The following is an 18389-nucleotide window of genomic DNA, read 5'->3' as shown; positions in this document are numbered from 1 at the left end:
GGAAGAGGTAGAATTTGTGCTGCAAATTTGGGCTCATTTGGTCAGCTTCTCTACAGTGAGCTGCTTTTAACATGTTTAATTTCTTATCTTTTTTTCCAGCAGAGTTGGGGGGTGGGGGAAGGGATTGTTTCCTCACCCATCCCTGGTGCAAGGTTAGTTGAATGGCCCCTTACCCCACTGCTCCATTTTGGAACTGGGACTGGGGAATGGAGATGAAACTTGTAGTGACCTCCTGGGTGGGGCTTGTCTTCCTGCCTTACCTTTCCTCTGCAGAGTCTCCTTCCCATACTCTAGAGCACTCCTTAGCCAAGGAATACATCTCTCCTCCAGGTAGCGTTTCCATTGCTAGTTGTCAAATACTTGAGCATCCCATCTCCTCTTGGTGATCTGAGCCCCAATATCTTCTGCTCCCAAAGTCATGGTCTCCTTATCGAAGGTAAGAAAGTCTCGTCCATCATATGAATCCTGGTAAAACCCCCAAGTGGTGTTGTCTTCCCGGAGATCACAGCCGTATATCTTCTGGATAATGTGAAACCCTGAAACACATCTGAGGGTCAGCAGCAGCCTCTCTCTGAAAATCTCACCAAGACCTCACTGCAGGTAGCCCTTCTTCTAGTGGTTCTTCTCCTTGATACTGGCCCCTCCCTCCCCTGAGAAATGGGGTTCCCACTTATGCTGTTGGGTCCTAAACCTTCCCAGCTTCTTTCAGGAGGAAACCCAAACCCGCAGGGGGCCCCCATCTCTATCTGTTGGGTCTTGCACACTAAAGACCCCCCCACTGCAGAGAGTTCACACTCTTCAAGGATTACCTCACTGCTGCTTGTTCTTGTATGTTCCCTGCAGGCGGTGCAGGGTGGCACAACCCTAAAGGGAGTACTCTGGATATTACAGGGGTCTATCCCCTCCAGGCCTCTTCTGCTTTCTGAGGATCTCCCCAATACTGGTAGTCAGGGTCATTCTGGAGGAGAGAGTTTGGGGTGTCTATACTCCACTCTCTTCTGCTCTGGTTGTATTAATTTTGCAGGGTCCTCAGGGTGACTTAGTCCCCACCTCCTCCATTCACAGTACCCCCATATCCCTGTAGGGAAGGGGTACAGGAGATCTGTCCCCCACACTAACCTCTGCTCTGGTTTAATGACCTCACAGACTCCCCAGGGTCCCTCTGTTTCCCTGACCCATCTTCCCCATGCCCGCAAATCAATCTAGGAACGGCAAAGCACCAACTTCGGATGCTTGGCCTCTTTTTCACAGGGCCACTGTCTCCAGGTGATTCCCTGTAAGGATCAGGCCATTGACGGCCCTTAGTTCAGCTGGCCACCATTTTCCCACAGCCAGGCTAATCTTCACAAGAGCGGCCACCATCTTGCACACAACCATGAGCAGACTCAGTTAATACAACCACCCCTGGGCGACAGGAGGCAGTGGGGGAGACTGGGGGGTGGGAGGGCAGGGGAATGTGGTGATGGATACAGGAAGGAAAGCTTAGGGGAGAGGGAGGGAGGCTGTGGTGAACAGAGAACACTGTGGGAATCACGAGGAAGATTGAAACGCGTGGGGAACGGATCAGACCCCTTGCTTGGCAAACAGGGCAGAATGTAGGGGCACAAAAATAACCCACACAGGGTCCCAAATATTTTCATTCCTCCCCCACCCTGCATTAGATACATTGAGGTAAATGCCTAGATTTTCAACAATCACTAGTGATTTTGGGTGCCCAACTGAGACCTTTTAAAGGGGCCTGATCAGAAAGTGGGAGCACCCGGCCTCTGAATCTCAGACACCCAAAAATCACTAATCACTTATGGAAAAATGTAGGCCAAGGGATTAAAATACAATTTGGTGTCACAGCCACAGGTGAGAGCCAAGCCCACTAAGCTGTGTCCCTGAACTATGCGCCAGGTTTAGACAAAAACCAGTTACTAACCTTCCTGTAACAGGTTTCAGAGTAGCAGCCGTGTTAGTCTGTATTCGCAAAAAGAAAAGGAGTACTTGTGGCACCTTAGAGACTAACAAATTTATTAGAGCATAAGCTTTCGTGAGCTACAGGCTCACTTCATCGGATGCATTTGGTGGAACATACAGAGAGGGGCTGTATGCCACCAAATGCATCCGATGAAGTGAGCTGTAGCTCACGAAAGCTTATGCTCTAATAAATTTGTTAGTCTCTAAGGTGCCACAAGTACTCCTTTTCTTTTTGCGAATACAGACTAACACGGCTGCTACTCTGAAACCTTCCAGGAAAGGTACAACAGAGGGCATAATGCCAGAGGCTCAAAGGGAGGCCCCATGAGCTCTGACAGGACCATGTTTAAGTCCCCCAGGGGGATGGTGTCAAGGCTGAGTCCCCACTCTGGAACTTCGAGTGCAGAAGGTGGGGGCCTGCAAGGACTCTAAAAAATAATACTGGCCGCTCCAGGCTGGTAATGCTGCCACCACCCAAGTGAAAAACTGCCTTTTGCCAAACCAGAAAAACTCACTTGGGAAGTTTTTCTGGGACCCCTCAGCTTTTCCATCCCTTCCTCAGGGAAGCCGAGAAAGGAAACAAAAGAAAAGGGGAACCCAGTTGTTGTATCAGCTGATTAATATATGCACAACCTCTTTACCTCATAAGACACAGAAATCCAATCATGTTCTTAAAAAGAGGAAATTTTATTTAAAAAAAGAAAGAAAACACCTTTGGAAAAGTTAGGTTATTGCTAGATCTTAAACGAGCAACTGCAAGGATTAATCACCAAGAGTAGCTTTCTTGGGGTCCAGCTTAAAGGTTACAACAAAACAAAAGCAGCTGGGGTTAGCACAGAGGAATCCACAAGCCATAAAAAGAGATAAGCCTAATTGTGTCTACCTGACCATTTCCTGTTCTACTTCCATATCTGTGGTTCCAAATGAGTAGTTTCTAGGTATGATCCTGATGACTTTTCATACCTGGCCCAGAGCTTTTTACAGCATAACTGCTGCCCTGTCCCTCTGCAGCCGAGAGAACAAAAGACCCATGCACCCAGCAGTCTTTCCCGATTTGAGAGGGTACAGCATCCTTATTGGTTCCCCTGGTCAGGTGCCAACTCCTTTGAGGTTTACCTCTTACCCCTTTACAGGTAAGGCAATTAGGGTACAGCTGCTAAGGAGGATTCTAAGGCTACCTGAATGGTTGGGGAGTTACACAAGGGTGCTACCCACCCTCATTTATCACAGACAGATTCCCAGATTTGTGGGTAAAGCCTTTCAAAGCCTTTCAGGAAGTGAAGGGACATTTCATGTGAAAAAACTAACCACCCACCCACCCGGGGGTAGAATGTGGAGATGGCGGCTAGGTGCACCATAACAGATGGAATCGCTAGACCTGGCTGTTTCCAGACTGTTCTGGAGTTTCTGCTTCATCTGAGAGATGACTCAGCTGGTGAGAGGCAGGGGTGCTGGAACAGGGGGACCGAGGGGCCATGGCTCTGCCACTTTAGCAGCAGGTGAGAGCAGGGGGAAGGGAGCAGAGCCTCAGGAGAAGAGCTGGAGCCGGGGGGCGTGTCAGGGGAAGAGGCAGAGTCACAGTTTCAGCCCCAGTGGCCCCCCCATGCAGGTTGTAGCACCCGGTGAGAGGCCTTGCTGGGTCGACCAAATGGAGAATCGCTTCCATTCAGTGGTAAGTAGCTCTGGTAAATGGTTTCCTACTGCCTAGCAAGACCTAGCAGACCTGCTCCGAACAGCCCAGTTCTGCAGGCTTAACCATGGAACTGTCAGGCAGATGGAGCATTGGCCGTGATCTTGCGAGATCAGGTCCAGAAGGGGAGGGAGCAGCACTGGAGTTATTACTGACAGGTCTAAAAATAAGCCAAACTAGTGTCGACGTGGCCAGGCTGAGGCTATGAGAATAACCTTTGCCCCGACCTCAGCAAGACCTTGTACACAAAAGGAATGGGGGGGGGGGAAGGCACAGAACATGTGCTTTCTCCAAGGGAGTAAGAAGGCATCTGTGAGCGATCCCAGGTAGCAGTCACGCAGACAGCAGAACTGCTGACATTTCCTGTTCTGTTTGGTCACGAACAGGTCTACGAGTGGCGTAACCTACCACTGGAAACTGTTCCGTGCTATGGCGGGGCATAGGGACCATTCGCGGTGAGAAGAGCTGATCTGCCAGCTCGTTCTGGGCTCCCGAAAGGTGAGAAGCTTCAAGGTGGATTGAGCGCTTTATGCAGAACTCCCACAAGCAAATGGCCTCCTGACACAGGGGGAGAAGAGCCGGCTGCTCTCTGCCTGTTGATGTAAAACATGGCTGCCATATTCTTTGTAAGAACTTGCACCACCTTGCTTGTGATGGGGGGTAAGAACACCTGACGTGTTAGGCGGACCGCCCTGAGCTCTCTGATGTTTATCCGTTCAAGAGTTCCTGCTGGGACCACTGACCTTGTGTCCTGAGGTGCCTGAGATGGGCCCCCACCGAGCTTGGATGCATCTAACATTATGGATACCGAGGGTTGGGGCCTGATGAAGGGAATGCCCAAGCCTACCAACCAGGGATCTCTCCACTAGTCAAGAGGGGCAAGGACCGGGGTAGTCACTCTGAGCACCGAGTCTAAATGATGGCAGTTTGGTCGGTACACTGAAGCCAGCCAAGCCTGAAGGGGTCTGAGGTGCAACCTCGCATACCACACCACGTATATGCACGCGGCCATGTGACCCAACAGCCTGAGTGGACCTTGACCTGTGATGACACTGACTGGAAGTGGGCTTCTGGGAGGAAGGCCCTGGCGTGGGCAGAATCGAGTACTACTCTGATAAACTCTATCCTCTGAATTGGGATGAGTGTTGACTTCTGCTCATTTATCAGCAGGCCCAGTGCTCGAAAGGTTGCTTGTACAAGGTGGATGCTGGCTTTTACCTGGAACTTGGACTGGCCCTTGACCAGCCAGTCACTGAGATACGGATACACCTGTACCCCTCACCTTCTCAGGAAGGCTGCCACTAGTACCATGCATTTCATAAAACACCCATTTGGCTGCTGATAGGCCAAATGAGACGATGGTGAATTGGTAACGAGTCTGGTTCACAACGATCCTGAGAAACCTTCTGTGGTCTCAGAAAATAGAGATATGGAGATAGGCATCTTTCAAATCGAGGGCGGCGTACCCATCCCCTGGATCCAGGGAAGGAATGATGGGGGCCAGGGAGACAATGCACAACTTCAGCCTTTGAAGTGTTGCAGGGCTAGAATAGGTCAGAGGCCCCCTTTGACACTCAGAATTAATGAATTGTGACGTTGCACTCCATATGCTTTATGGAAATATGCCTATGAATGTGAATATGATGTACCTGGAACATGACATCTTGTATGATGTTATTAGAAAGCTTGTAATCTACTGTGCGTTTTCATCCTATTTGTTTGCATGTATTATTTCTATGTCTGCAGTTGGGGAAATAAGATATAAACTTGTATCACTGTTGCAGTCACATCAGGTGAGGGCCATCAATGGGGCATTAGGAACTTGATGGCTCCAACTGATTAGGACAATAGATGGTAAATGGTTTATTTACCTGAAAGCCTTCCTGTGTACATGGGGGACAACCCAGGAGGAATGGAGACTAGAGGTCTCAGAGACATGTGACCATGTTACCTGGTAGTGAAATCCATCTTAAATCTGGTACTTTTCCATTTAGCAGGAGGGACGGGGACCCAGAGAAACAAAAAATTCCCACCTTGTGTCAAAGTTATAAAAGGGGCTGCCAATTATGAGAAACCCCTGCTTATCACCTGAGATGTCTGCTGGATCTAACAAAGACTGTACCAGGGGAAAGGATTGGGCCCAGACTAGGAAAGAGTCCAGTCTGTGAAATAAACTTATTGGAACATCTTTGAGGGTGAGATATTTCCTGTAATCAATTTCTTAATGTATTAGGCTTAGACTTGTGTGTTTTGTTTCATTTTGCTCTATGACTTACTTTGTTTTGTCATTATCTGAAATCACTTAAATCCTACTTTTTATACTTAATAAAATCACTTTTGTTTATGAATAAACCCAGAGTAGGTGATTAATACCTGGGGGAGCGAAAAGCTGTGCATATCTCTCCATCAATGTTATAGAAGACGGACAATTTATAAATTTACCCTGTATAAGCATTATACAGAGTAAAACAGATTTATCTGGGGTTTGGATCCCATTGGGAACTGGGTGTCTGGGCACTGGAGACAGGTAATCTTCTGAGCAGTTTTCAGCTAAAGCCTGCAGCTTTTGGGAGCGTGGGTCTGTGTAAACAGGCTAGCATGTCTGGCTCAACAAGACAGGGTCCTGGAATTCCCAAGCTGGCAGGGAAAACTGCCTCAGAGATGATTTCAGCACATCAATGACAGTCCCAAGGGGATCTCTGTGACTGAATCCATCACAGGAATAACAAGAGTGAAACCCTGTCCCTCTTAAGTTCCGGGGCACCTCCTCCATGGCTCCTACCCAGAGAAGACCTTGAACCTCCTGGGCTAATACTTGCTCACGAGAAGGGTTCCTGAAGAGGAACAGGGTTGGAGGGTAGGAGGGAGGCATGGAAACGAACTGAAATGTATAACCCTCCTCCACCGTACTAAGCACCCAATGGTCTGTGGTCATAAGGGACCTGCTGAGCTGAAGCAGGAGAGATGGTCCAAAAAACAAAAGGGGGCAGGATCTGGTATGGGAATTCGTTATATGGGAGGACCAGGCAGCGAGGCTGAGGCAGATGGGGGGGCTGTCTGCGCCTATAACTTCTGTTCTGCTTTTTGAACAGGCCCTGACAAGGCGGCGGGCCTGGGAAGCAGGCAGGCTGTTAGAGCTTGAAATGTTTCCTCGAAGGCATCGGGGCAGGAAGATTCAAGGACTTGAGGGTGGCTCTGGAGGCCTTCAGGCTGTGAAGTTTGCCATCCATCTGCTCTGAGAAGAGCGAAGTCCTTTCAAACGGAAGGTCTGTAGGCCAGAGGACTGAAGCGAGGAGCCCCTTTGCATGGGCACTGCTGACAAGATAGCCCCAGCTGTCGCATCCGCTGTGTCAAGGGTGGCTTGTAGGGAAGCCCTGGACATCGCCTTCCCTTCCACCAGAGCAACAATCTCCTGTCTGGACTCTTGGGGAAACGAGTCTTTACATTTCAACATGGAGTGAAAGTCGTATCTGCCCAGCAGCGCCGGTTGGCTGGAGCTGTAGTCCATTGGCAGAATACATTTTCCTACAAAAATGGTCTTGCTTTTTTGAGTCTTTTGACTTGGGCCTTACAACACTGGCCTTTCCCTCTCATTGGCTTCCGAGGCCACCAAGGATCCAGGAGGAGGATGGGACCATACGTACTCCTACCCTTTGGTGGAGATATAGTACTTCCTATCTGCCTTCTTTGACATGGCGGGCAGTGAGGAAGGGGTCTGCCACAGAGTTTTAATTGGACCCATGATAGCCTCACAGAAGCAGAGCTACCTTCAGTGGGGCCATTGCAGCCCAGATGTTGACCGGGCTGTTGGAAGACTTTTTAACCACCTCCCCCTAAGTTCAAGGCCACCTTCTTCAATAACTTCTGGTGAGCCTTGAAGTGTCCTGGGGAGGGGAAACACCCATCCCTGCCTCTTCTGGCGAGGAGGAGGAGGCAGTCTGCACCTGCATGGGACCTTCCTCCTCTCCTTCTGCACCAACCGGATCCCGTAGCTCCAGGTTCTGAGTGTCAGTACCTGCCTCTGTGTCGTAGTCTGGATCAGCTGCTGTTTGGTGTGACAGAGGAATCCTTCTCTCAGACACCACTGAGTAGGAGTGCCTAGACAGGGGGCCAGGCAGCAGACAAAAACCCCAGGGGTTCCAAAAAGGCCATTGCATCTGCATGGGCCATTGCCTACTGAGCCAGGCTCTCGGAGGAACACCAACCCTGGGATCCACCGTTGCATAGGGCTGACTGGTGGGGTACTGGTACCAGTCCCTTGGCTGGGTGCAAGATTCAAACTCCAACTTGGATGATGAGTCATCTTGTGGGGATGAGGGGGGAGTGGTACCCGTTGGCTCCAAGGGACGGTGCTGAGGATCTAGGGATCGGGGCCGAGATGGGGCCTTCGACATAAGCAGAGAGCAAGGGGCCTGGTACCAAACGGGAGCTCGGGGCATCATGCTCCCTTCTGTTTGCCTGCACTGCTGGCACCAACTGTTGTACTGCCAGCAATGGTGGTAGTGAACATGCTGACTCCACAGGGATTAGCAGAATGTGGGCACCAATGGGGTCTCAGAGGGACTAGACCACAAATTCCCCCATGTGCGTGTTGGGGACAGACGCAGCTAGAGTGGGGAACACCGTTGTTGGCCAAGATGCAGGACTCAGGACAGTCTCCGGCGAGCTGGCAGCCCCAGGACTGCAAGGAGGGGGTAAATGGCGGGAGGAGGGCAGGAGGGGGCAGTTGGGACAGTAATTGGGGAGATGGCAGTGGGGACAGAACAGCAGCTCCCCAGCACAGGTTTAGGGATGGGTGAGCGGAGCCCCTCTCTCAGCACTGGGGAGGCCAGTGTCCGGGTGAGCAGGTCAGGCTGGACAGGCTCAGCAGCAGGGGACCAATGGGCGAGACTAGTCAGGAGAGGGCTAAACTAGCTACAGAGGGGGCGTGCTAGGGGGGCAGACACTTGGCAACCCTCCGCCCTGTCGCTTAGTTCTGGGACAGGGCTACCGAGAACCCAGATGTCCAGGACAGGAATCAGTTCTCATTGCTGCGAACCAGGAGGGATTGGGGACACTCCTGGGTGAGCACCAATGTCACAGGCCAGTACCACTGACACAGGGGAATCAGGGACCTTTACTCGCCAGTCCCCTGTCAGGAAGGGCAGAGGAATTACATCAGAGACCCTCGCCTGCCAGGAACAGTTCAGCAGCGCCAGGCACTGAACGCTTATGGATCATCCCGTGCTAAGTTTAACAGCACAATCCAGGGGCCTGGCCAGGTGGCTATAGCCCCACACATCAGGGACTGAGCAGGAAGAACGGCTCTTTACACATCTATCGATAGTGTGCAGGGGAACCTGCCTGACCCTGGGGGCTCCAACTCTGGGACACGGGCAGGGGTTTGTGCTGCCAGGAGTCAGGAAGCCTGGGAGTCTCTGCACGTTGCAGGGGCTGATTCTGTCACTAACTCTCCAGCTCAAGTCGATGTCAGTCCCTCACTCTGCGGAGTGAAGAGGAATCTGACCTTAAACAAACTCACCTGGGAAATAAGACAAAGCGAACAATGAAGGAGGTTCATCGGTGAACAGCTTCTCCCCAGGGCTGGGTGAATGCAGCACTGCCTGCTTTTGTGACTTTACTGTGTGTCTCATGATAGCGGGTGGTTTTATTAAATCCCCAGTTCCTGGACTCATGGGATTAGAGGAGCATCTCAGCTCTCTTTTCTTAAAGCAGTAACTTCTAGTCCTTCTAGGAGCAGGGAAAACCCCGGAAATGTGTCCCCTAAAGGCTCAAACCAGAGGGCAAATAAAAGTAAGCTCCAATATTATTCCCAAAATACTCACGACATTTAAGCCAAACTCAGGATTTTGGGGGCCTGACTCGTGATGTCTCAACACTTTTGGGGCTGTCGATACTGGGATTCCCCATCACTCGGTGTCTGGGAAATGAGACAAGACGTCTCAGAGCCCTGCTCTAGCTCTAGGGTCTGACAGCGTCACTGTCGTAGGCGGGAGGAACAAACCCCTCCATGCAGGAATCGCTGGGTGCAATTCTCTGGCCTGGGTGACCAGGAGGTCAGACTAGCTGGGTCTGATGGGAACTTCTGGCATTTGCACATCCGCCACTCTGCCTGGGAAATGGCCACACATGAGGGACAGGGGATCCCCCGAAGGGCAGCAGAGGCAGCTGCAAGTGGGACTGGTAGCACAAATCTGGGGTGTTTGGGGAGGGGACAGTATGAGAGTCCCACTTTGGAGGGTGTCAAAAAATAGCTTTTGCATGAACCCTCCATCCTGCAGCCCCTCCCCCGCCCCATGTCCCTTTGTCCCCCACATTCACACTGACTCCAGCGAGAAAATGCCCCGAGGGCTGTCCCTTCCTCCCATCCCCAACACGCATCCCTGTGTCCATTCAGCCTGTTTACATCAACTGCGCCCCCCCCCCCCCACGTCTCTGTGTTCCTAGGTGGGGTCGTTTCCTGCACTCACCCTCGCTCTGGTTGTAGAGCTGACCCAGGGTGTTCAGACTTGCTTTGAACCATTTCTGGTGGCGCTGTGCCCACCAGATCCTCTCGTCCCAGAACTCCGGACCCTCGTTCTGTGCCATCCACGCTGTGCGAGGCTCCGCCCTCTGCATCCCGCTGGTGTAGACATAGATGACCTGATCGTCCACGTACACAACACGGCTGTACCAGGGCAGCCCCGGGCCGGGCTCCGACACTACTGTGTCCAATACACGCCTGGAGTGCAGGCCTGGGGGGGGGAATTGGGGGAGGGGAGAGTCTGACCCAACCAGACCCTGCCAGGGAGCCCCTGGCAATACACAAGAGGCGGTGCCAGCCCTCAGGAGCGCTCCTGTAGGAGGGAGACCTGGGGAAGGGCTCACAGAACGGCCTGACCGGGGAACAAGAGATGGTGGGGTAAAGGGAGAAAGGGAGGCAGGGCTGGAGGAGGAAGTGAGGAGGGGAAGGGGTGGGGAGGTACAGAGGGGCTGGAGCATGTGTGAGGAGTAGGGGAGTATATGAGGAGAGTGTATTGGAGGTACAGGGGAGTGTGAAGAAGGAAAGGGGGCCCAGGAGGAGGGGCAGAGCTGGAGTGTGGTGTGGGGAAATGGAAGGGGGTGTTATGGGAGCACGTGGGGCAGGAGGACTGGGGGATGGGAGATGCAGGAGTTGAAACTGGGGAAGGCAAGATGAGCAGCGGGATGTGTCCAAGCTAAAGGTGGGAGCCAGGACGCTGGCTGTGCACACAATTTACTATAATTTATTCAGAACATAAGAACGACCAGACTGGGTCAGACCAAAGTCCATCTAGCCCAGTATCCTGTCTACCGACAGCGGCCAGTGCCAGGTGACCCAGAGGGAATGAGAAGAATAGGTAATCATCAAGTGATCCATCCCATCGCCCATTCCCAGCTTCTGGCAAACAGAGGTTAGGGACACCATCCCCGCCCATCCTGGCTAATAGCCACTGATGGACCTGTCCCCCAAGAATTTAGCTAGTTCTTTTTTGAATCATGTTATAGTCTTGACCTTCACAGCATCCTCTGGCAAGGAGTTCCACTGGTTGACTGTGTGCAGAATACTTCCTTTTATATGTTTTAGACCTGCTACCTATTAATTTCCTTGGGGGACACCTAGTTCTTGTGTGACGGAAGGGGTAAATAACACTTCAATATTCACTTTCTCCATACCAGCCATGATGAAGACTATGATTTTGTCATGGATATTTTTAGTAAAAGTCACAGATAGGTCACGGGCTTCTGTGATCTTTTCTTTGTTGCCCGTGACCTGTCCAGGACTTTTACTAAAAATATCCATGGCAAAACAGGGTGCTCAGCTGCATGACCCACACACCACCTGTAGGGGCTAGGCAACTGCAGTCCACTCAGAGGTCCGGGGTCCCCCTGCCACCCATTGCAACTAGGAGCGGTTGGTCCCCCCACAGCCCACAGAGCCCCCTCACTGCTCCTGGCTGCTACAGGTGGCAGGGGGACCCCACAGCTTCCGGCCACCACGGGCTGGAGTCAGGGAGTTTGCTGGAAGTCACAGGTTCCGTGACTTCCGCGACCTCTGTGAAAAAAACATAGCCTTAGTCTTGATTTTGTAGACTTTCATCATATCCCCCTTAGTAGTCTCTTTTCCACCCTGAAAAGTTCCAGTCTTATTAATCTCTCCTCATGTAGCAGACATTCCATACCCCTAATCATGTTTGTTGCCCTTTTCTGTACCTTTTCCAATTCCAATATATCCTTTTTCAGATGGGATGACTACATCTGCACGCAGTATTCAAGATGTGGGCATCCCATGGATTTATAGAGAGGCAATATGACATTTTCTGTCTTATTCTCAATCCCTTTCCTTATGATTCCCAACATTCTGTTAGCTTATTTGATTGCCACTGCACATTGAAAAAACAAGGAGTCCTGTGGCACCTTAAAGACTAACGCATTTATTTGAGCATAAGCTTTCGTGTATGCATCTGACGAAGTGGGTTCCAGCCCACGAAAGCTTATGCCCAAATAAATTTGTTAGTTTTGAAGGCGCCACAGGTCTCCTCGTTGTTTTTGCTGAAACAAACAAACACGACTCCCCCTCTGAAACTGCACATTGAATGCATATTTACAGAGAACGATCCACAATGACTCCAAGATCTCTCGAGTGGTAACAGCTAATTTAGACCCCGTCACTTTATATGTATAGTTGGAATTATGTTTTCCAATGTACATTACTTTGCATTTATCCACATTGAATTTCACTTGCCGTTTTGTTGCCCAGTCACCCAGTTTTGTAAGACCATAGAATCATAGAATATCAGGGTTGGAAGGGACCTCAGGAGGTCATCTAGTCCAACGCCCTGCTCAAAGCAGGACCAACCCCAACTAAATCATCCCAGCCAGGGCTTTGTCAAGACGGGCCTTAAAAATCTCTAAGGATGGAGATTACACCAGCTCCCCAGGTAACCAGTTCCAGTGCTTGACCACCCTCCTAGTGAAACAGTGTTTCCTAATATCCAACCTAGACCTCCCCCACTGCAACTTGAGACCATTGCTCTTTGTTCTGTCATCTGCCACCACTGAGACCAGTCAAGCTCCATCCTCTGTGGATCCCCCCTTCAGGTAGTTGGGGCTGCTATCAAATCCCCCCTCACTCTTCTCTTCTGCACACTAAATAAACCCGGTTCCCTCAGCATCTCCTCAGAAGTCATGTGCTCCAGCCCCCTGATCATTTTCACTGCCCTCCACCGGAGTCTTCCCAGCTTGTCCATATCACTTCCACAGTGGGGGGCCCAAAACTGGAAGCAATACTCCAGATGAGGCCTCACCAGTGCCGAATAGAGGGGAATAATCACTGCCCTCCATCTGCTGGCAATGCTCCTACTTATACAGCCCAATATGCTGTTTGCCTTCTTGGCAACAAGGGCACCCTGCTGACTCATCTCCAGCTTCTTGTCCACTGTAACCCCCTTTTAACTCTTCACAGTCTGCTTTGGTCTTAACTTATTCATGCTGTGGCTGCACATCAGGTCCCCTGTTGGGATCGGGCCCCGTGTTGTGCCAATCACTGCACAAGCCCTGCCCCATAGAGTTCACAGGCTGATCCCCCATCCCCACAGGTCCACAGGCAGGATCAGGGCCAAAGGGGATGGGGAAGGACGACAGCTCCCAAAACGCCTCATGATACAGAGACTGAATCCCTGAACCCTTCACCCATGTGAGTGTCCCACTGACGTCAGACATGGCTCAGGGGAGTTACGCACACGTCTGGGGGAGTCAGGACCTGGGGCGGGGGGAGAGGGGGGCGGGGGCAGGCTGACGCAGGCTGGTGACTTATTTGATCCGGTTAGTTTCTCAGTGTCTCAAGGGTTATTTAGTTTCAGATCCTGCAGCCTCGCAGTGTGGACCCTCACTCACTCTCGCAGCCCCCTGGAGCCTTCCCTCACCTCAGTAACGTGACACACAGCGTCTGCAGGATCGGGGCCTTGTTCCAGAGTTCCTCATGGCTGGTTACAGACCAGAGCCCCCCCAGTGCTGGGCGCTGGACACACACAACAGGGACAGCCCTGCCCTGGCTTATGTATGAGCTGAAGAACAGACGGATCTAATGGGGACAGAGCTCTCCCCTTTTCTTCCCCTCAGCTCCTCCGGCTGCCGAACGCCCTGCGTCCCTCCTGCCAGCACCAGCCACTGTCCATTGCACTCCCCTTCAGTCACAATCAGACAGCCTGATCCGGCAAGCAGGGCTGCTGACGCTGCTCCTCCCTAACTAACTAATTAGTCAGTGGAGCGGAGGGACTGGACCCGGGATCTCCCACCTCCCGGGTGAGGGCGCCAAACACCCGGCTACACACAGAGCTGTTCTCACGCCCCTGCTCTCTGGTCCAGTTCTAGTTCTCCCCAAAGAAATGGCTCCTACAGGAGCGATGGAGGGGGCCCCACGGCAGAGTGCCCCACAGCTCAGGGGCTAGGGCACCCTGTGAGGTGCCAGAGGCTGCTCAAATCCAGTCTCCCCCACAGGCAGAGGGGGCATGGAACCAGGAGTCTCCCATCCCCCAGGCGATGCCCAAACCACTTGGCTCCTCCCTCACTGTTGTGTGATCTCATGTGCGGGGCCGATCCAGCAAGTGGCCTGAGCACACCCACCGCATCGGGCCCCAGACGAGTTAGGTGGAGGACACATGTCGTCCCTCGGTCCATGCACCGCGCTGGGGCTCAGGCATCCGGGCACCTAGCGGGAAGCTGCAGGGCGCAGGCCCAGAGGCAGGAACACAGATCCCGAGAACTGTCACTGCACAAAGGTGCCAAGTGCGTTCAGGCACCTGCAGGGCTTGGCAGCAGCCCAGGGGAACTCTGTGAACCCCGGGGGGCCCTGATTCTGGGATTTAGGCACCTTAGCCCCTTTACGACTCTAGCCCTTGGACACTGCAGTGATGGGAGCAACAGCGACACTACGGATCAGAGTCTGATCCCGCTCCTGCCTCTCAGAGACTGGCTCCCTGCCTCTGACGCTGCCCTACAGCGGCCTCTGCTCCCCACTCGCCTGCTGCTTCCAGTCCCTCCCTCTCCCCTCCTCACTCCATCTCTTCTTTTGTAGGGCCCTGCACCTAACTTCTCTCCTTTCTTCTCTCCACGCTGCTGTTGTCGACCATCCACCCCGCTCCCTCCCCTCAGTCACCCTCTGTGATCCCCACCCTGGCTCTCCCTTCTTTTCCCCAGCTTCCCACATTTGTGCTCCATAACTTCGGCTTCCAAGGCAATGGCCCATCTGACCCTCTGCTCTTTATCTCCTCCCCTCCCTTCTGCATTCACCTAGCCGCCCTGGGTCAGCTCCCCCACTCTCCGAAAGGGCCATGCACTAGACTTGGGTTCACCAAGCCCTGCTCTAAGCTCTCCAGTGTGGATTCCCCTTTTTCGACCATCCCTTGGTTTCTCAGCATCACCCACCAATCACCTCTGTAATGCGTGTGCCTCAGTTTCCCCTATGAGCTGCATGGTTAAAGAGGTGGGGGAAAAGGTTGTTTCCTCTGCAGACATCCAGGTGTGACTGACACTTGGCTGTCTGGGCCCCGGGCCCCATGCCTATGGGGACTGCCTGGACATTTGGAACCTAGCAACTAATGAGACCCATCCTCTGCTGGAAGCCCAGTTGTGACCAGCTGGAAAACAAAGGGCTGAGGAGGAGGCCACTAGGCAGTGTTTGCCAAGAACAAAGGATGGGGCAGATGGAGGTCCCTGGGGTTAAGTGTGGGCTTTTGGAAGGAGGAGAAGCTTTGTCGACAAAACGATCACCCCTCCTTGGGAGTGGTTTTATTTTGTCAGTGGGAGAGCTCTCTCCTGCTGACAAAGAGTGGCTACACCGAGTGCCTTACAGCTGTCAGGTGTGCAGTGTAAACATAGCCCAAGTGGTGATTTAGGCTATGTTTACACTAGACAGTTCAAAGTGCTGCCACAGGAGCGTTCCCACGGCAATGCTTTGACCTGACAGCGTGGTCACCCGCAAGCACTGGGAAGAGAGCTCTCTTAGCGCTCCTGGTACACCAGGTCAACTAGGAGAATAGCTCCGAGCACTGGAAGCCTGTCTACGCTGGCGCTTTACAGAGCTCTAACTTGCTGCACTGTGATTTGCCAGTGTAGACAAGCTCTTAGTTATGATACTTTCAAATTGTGTAGAAGTGGTACAAACACTGCATGTAGACCCCATGTTTATTCCACCTGTTTAAACTTCATTGTTAACACCTTGGCCTTCTCTACACACATTCACAGCAGTTTAATTAAGGTTTCAGAGTAGCAGCCCTGTTAGTCTGTATTCGCAAAAAGAAAAGGAGTACCCGTGGCACGTTAGAGACTAACAAATTTATTAGAGCATAAGCTTTCGTGAGCTACAGCTCACTTCATCGGATGCATTTGGTGGAAAAAACAGAGGAGAGATTTATATACACACACACAGAGAACATGAAACAATGGATTTATCATACACACTGTAAAGAGAGTGATCACTTAAGATAAGCCATCACCAGCAGCAGGGGGGGGAAGGAGGAAAACCTTTCATGGTGACAAGCAAGGTAGGCTAATTCCAGCAGTTAACAAGAATATCAGAGGAACAGTGGGGGGTGGGGGGGAGGGAGAAATACCATGGGGAAATAGTTTTACTTTGTGTAATGACTCATCCATTCCCAGTCTCTATTCAAGCCTAAGTTAATTGTATCCAGTTTGCAAATTAATTCCAATTCAGCAGTCTCTCCTTGGAGTCTGTTTTTGAAGCTTTTTTGTTGAAGGATAGCCACTCCCAGGTCTGTAATCGAGTGACCAGAGCGATTGAAGTGTTCTCCAACTGGTTTTTGAATGTTATAATTCTTGATGTCTGATTTGTGTCCATTCATTCTTTTACGTAGAGACTGTCCAGTTTGGCCAATGTACACGGCAGAGGGGCATTGCTGGCACATGATGCCATATATCACATTGGTAGATGTGCAGGTGAACGAGCCTCTGATAGTGTGGCTGATGTGATTAGGCCCTATGATGGTATCCCCTGAATAGATATGTGGACAGAGTTGGCAACGGGCTTTGTTGCAAGGATAGGTTCCTGGGTTAGTGGTTCTGTTGTGTGGTGTGTGGTTGCTGGTGAGTATTTGCTTCAGGTTGGGGGGCTGTCTGTAAGCAAGGACTGGCCTGTCTCCCAAGATCTGTGAGAGTGATGGGTCGTCCTTCAGGATAGGTTGTAGATCCTTGATGATGCGTTGGAGGGGTTTTAGTTGGGGGCTGAAGGTGATGGCTAGTGGTGTTCTGTTGTTTTCTTTGTTGGGCCTGTCCTGTAGTAGGTGAAAGATGGACTACAAGCCGTCAGGAACAGTATCCCCGATACTGTCACGGCTAACCTGGTGGCTGAACTTTGTGACTTTGTCCTGACCCATAACTATTTCACATTTGGTGACAATGTATACCTTCAAATCAGCGGCACTACGATGGGTACCCGCATGGCGCCACAGTATGCCAACATTTTTATGGATGACTTAGAACAACGCTTCCTCAGCTCTCGTCCCCAAATGCCCCTACTCTATTTGCGCTACATTGATGACATCTTCATCATCTGGACCCATGGAAAAGAAGCTCTTGAGGAATTCCACCATGATTTCAACAATTTCTATCCCACCATCAACCTCAGCCTGGACCAGTCCACACAAGAGATCCACTTCCTGGACACTACGGTGCTAATAAGCGATGGTCACATAAACACCACCCTATATCGGAAACCTACTGACCGCTATTCCTACCTACATGCCTCTAGCTTTCATCCAGATCATACCACTCGAGCCAGAAGAGTACCCAGAAGTCACCTACTACAGGACAGGCCCAACAAAGGACCCCCGCAGCCCCCGGCCACTCGACCCCAATTCCCTCCCAGAGCAAGGGAGAGAACCCAGGAGTCCTGGCTCCAGGCCTCCAGCCCCCTGATCTCCGCACAGGCAGACGATGACCTAACCCCTTTATTTTCTTTGCTTTTGCAAGTCACTCGGCTGTTTATATCATTTCTGGGAACTCTTTTTGGTTAGTCTCCTCCTCTTGTGGGGAGAGGACATACCAAGGCGCTGGGGCCTGTGAAGTTTGCCCCACGCTGCAGTGCAGTCACTGTGGACGTTAGTGGGCTTTGGATACTGCCCTGGGCTGGTCTCTCCTGGTCTGGGGAACCAGGCTAATGGGAAACTTCCCCATCTGGGATGCTATCAAGGCTGATTCCCCACTCAGGCACTTCGAGCGCAGAAGATGGGGATCCACAAGGTCTCTACAAACTAATAGAAAATGCATCCGATGAAGTGAGCTGTAGCTCACGAAAGCTTATGCTCTAATAAATTTGTTAGTCTCTAAGGTGCCACAAGTACTCCTTTTCTTTTTACAAACTAATACTGGCCACTCCACACTTGTATTAAACTCTCAGGGCTCCAGATCCTCCTGGCCTTGGCTTGGTAAACGCTGCCACCACCCAAATGCGAAACCCCTCAGATCCCAGGAAGGTGCACTTGGGAATTCCTTCCTTTGGGGTACCCCCAAGCTCTTTCACCCCCCACCCCCACCCCTGGGGAAGAGTTGAGAAAAGAAAAAGAAATCAGCTATTGCCACCAACTAACTGAAAAACATGCACAGATCTCTAAAGACACAGAAATCCAAGCATGTTCTTGAAAAAGGTAAATTTTATTAAGAAAGAAAGAAAGAAAGAAAGAAAGAAAGAAAGAAAGAAAGAAAGAAAGAAAGAAAGAAAGAA

The 18389-nt window shown here is 51.5% G+C and overlaps 1 protein-coding gene across 1 annotated transcript in view; it reads right to left on the bottom strand.

The window, feature by feature from the left end:
• LOC119854956 (class I histocompatibility antigen, F10 alpha chain-like) overlaps positions 1-14327 on the bottom strand; it is a 404018-nt gene extending 389691 nt beyond the window's left edge. Inside the window, 3 exon segments of the mRNA XM_043513219.1 lie at positions 261-536; positions 10123-10386; positions 14276-14327. Of these exon segments, the coding sequence (XP_043369154.1) occupies positions 261-536; positions 10123-10386; positions 14276-14312 (577 nt within the window). The 5' untranslated portion in view covers positions 14313-14327.
• Between the last annotated feature and the right edge of the window lie 4062 nt (positions 14328-18389).

The sequence above is a fragment of the Dermochelys coriacea genome, chromosome 4 (assembly GCF_009764565.3).
Source record: "Dermochelys coriacea isolate rDerCor1 chromosome 4, rDerCor1.pri.v4, whole genome shotgun sequence".
NCBI lineage: Eukaryota > Metazoa > Chordata > Testudines > Dermochelyidae > Dermochelys > Dermochelys coriacea.
This window is presented reverse-complemented; position numbering and strand designations above follow the sequence as displayed.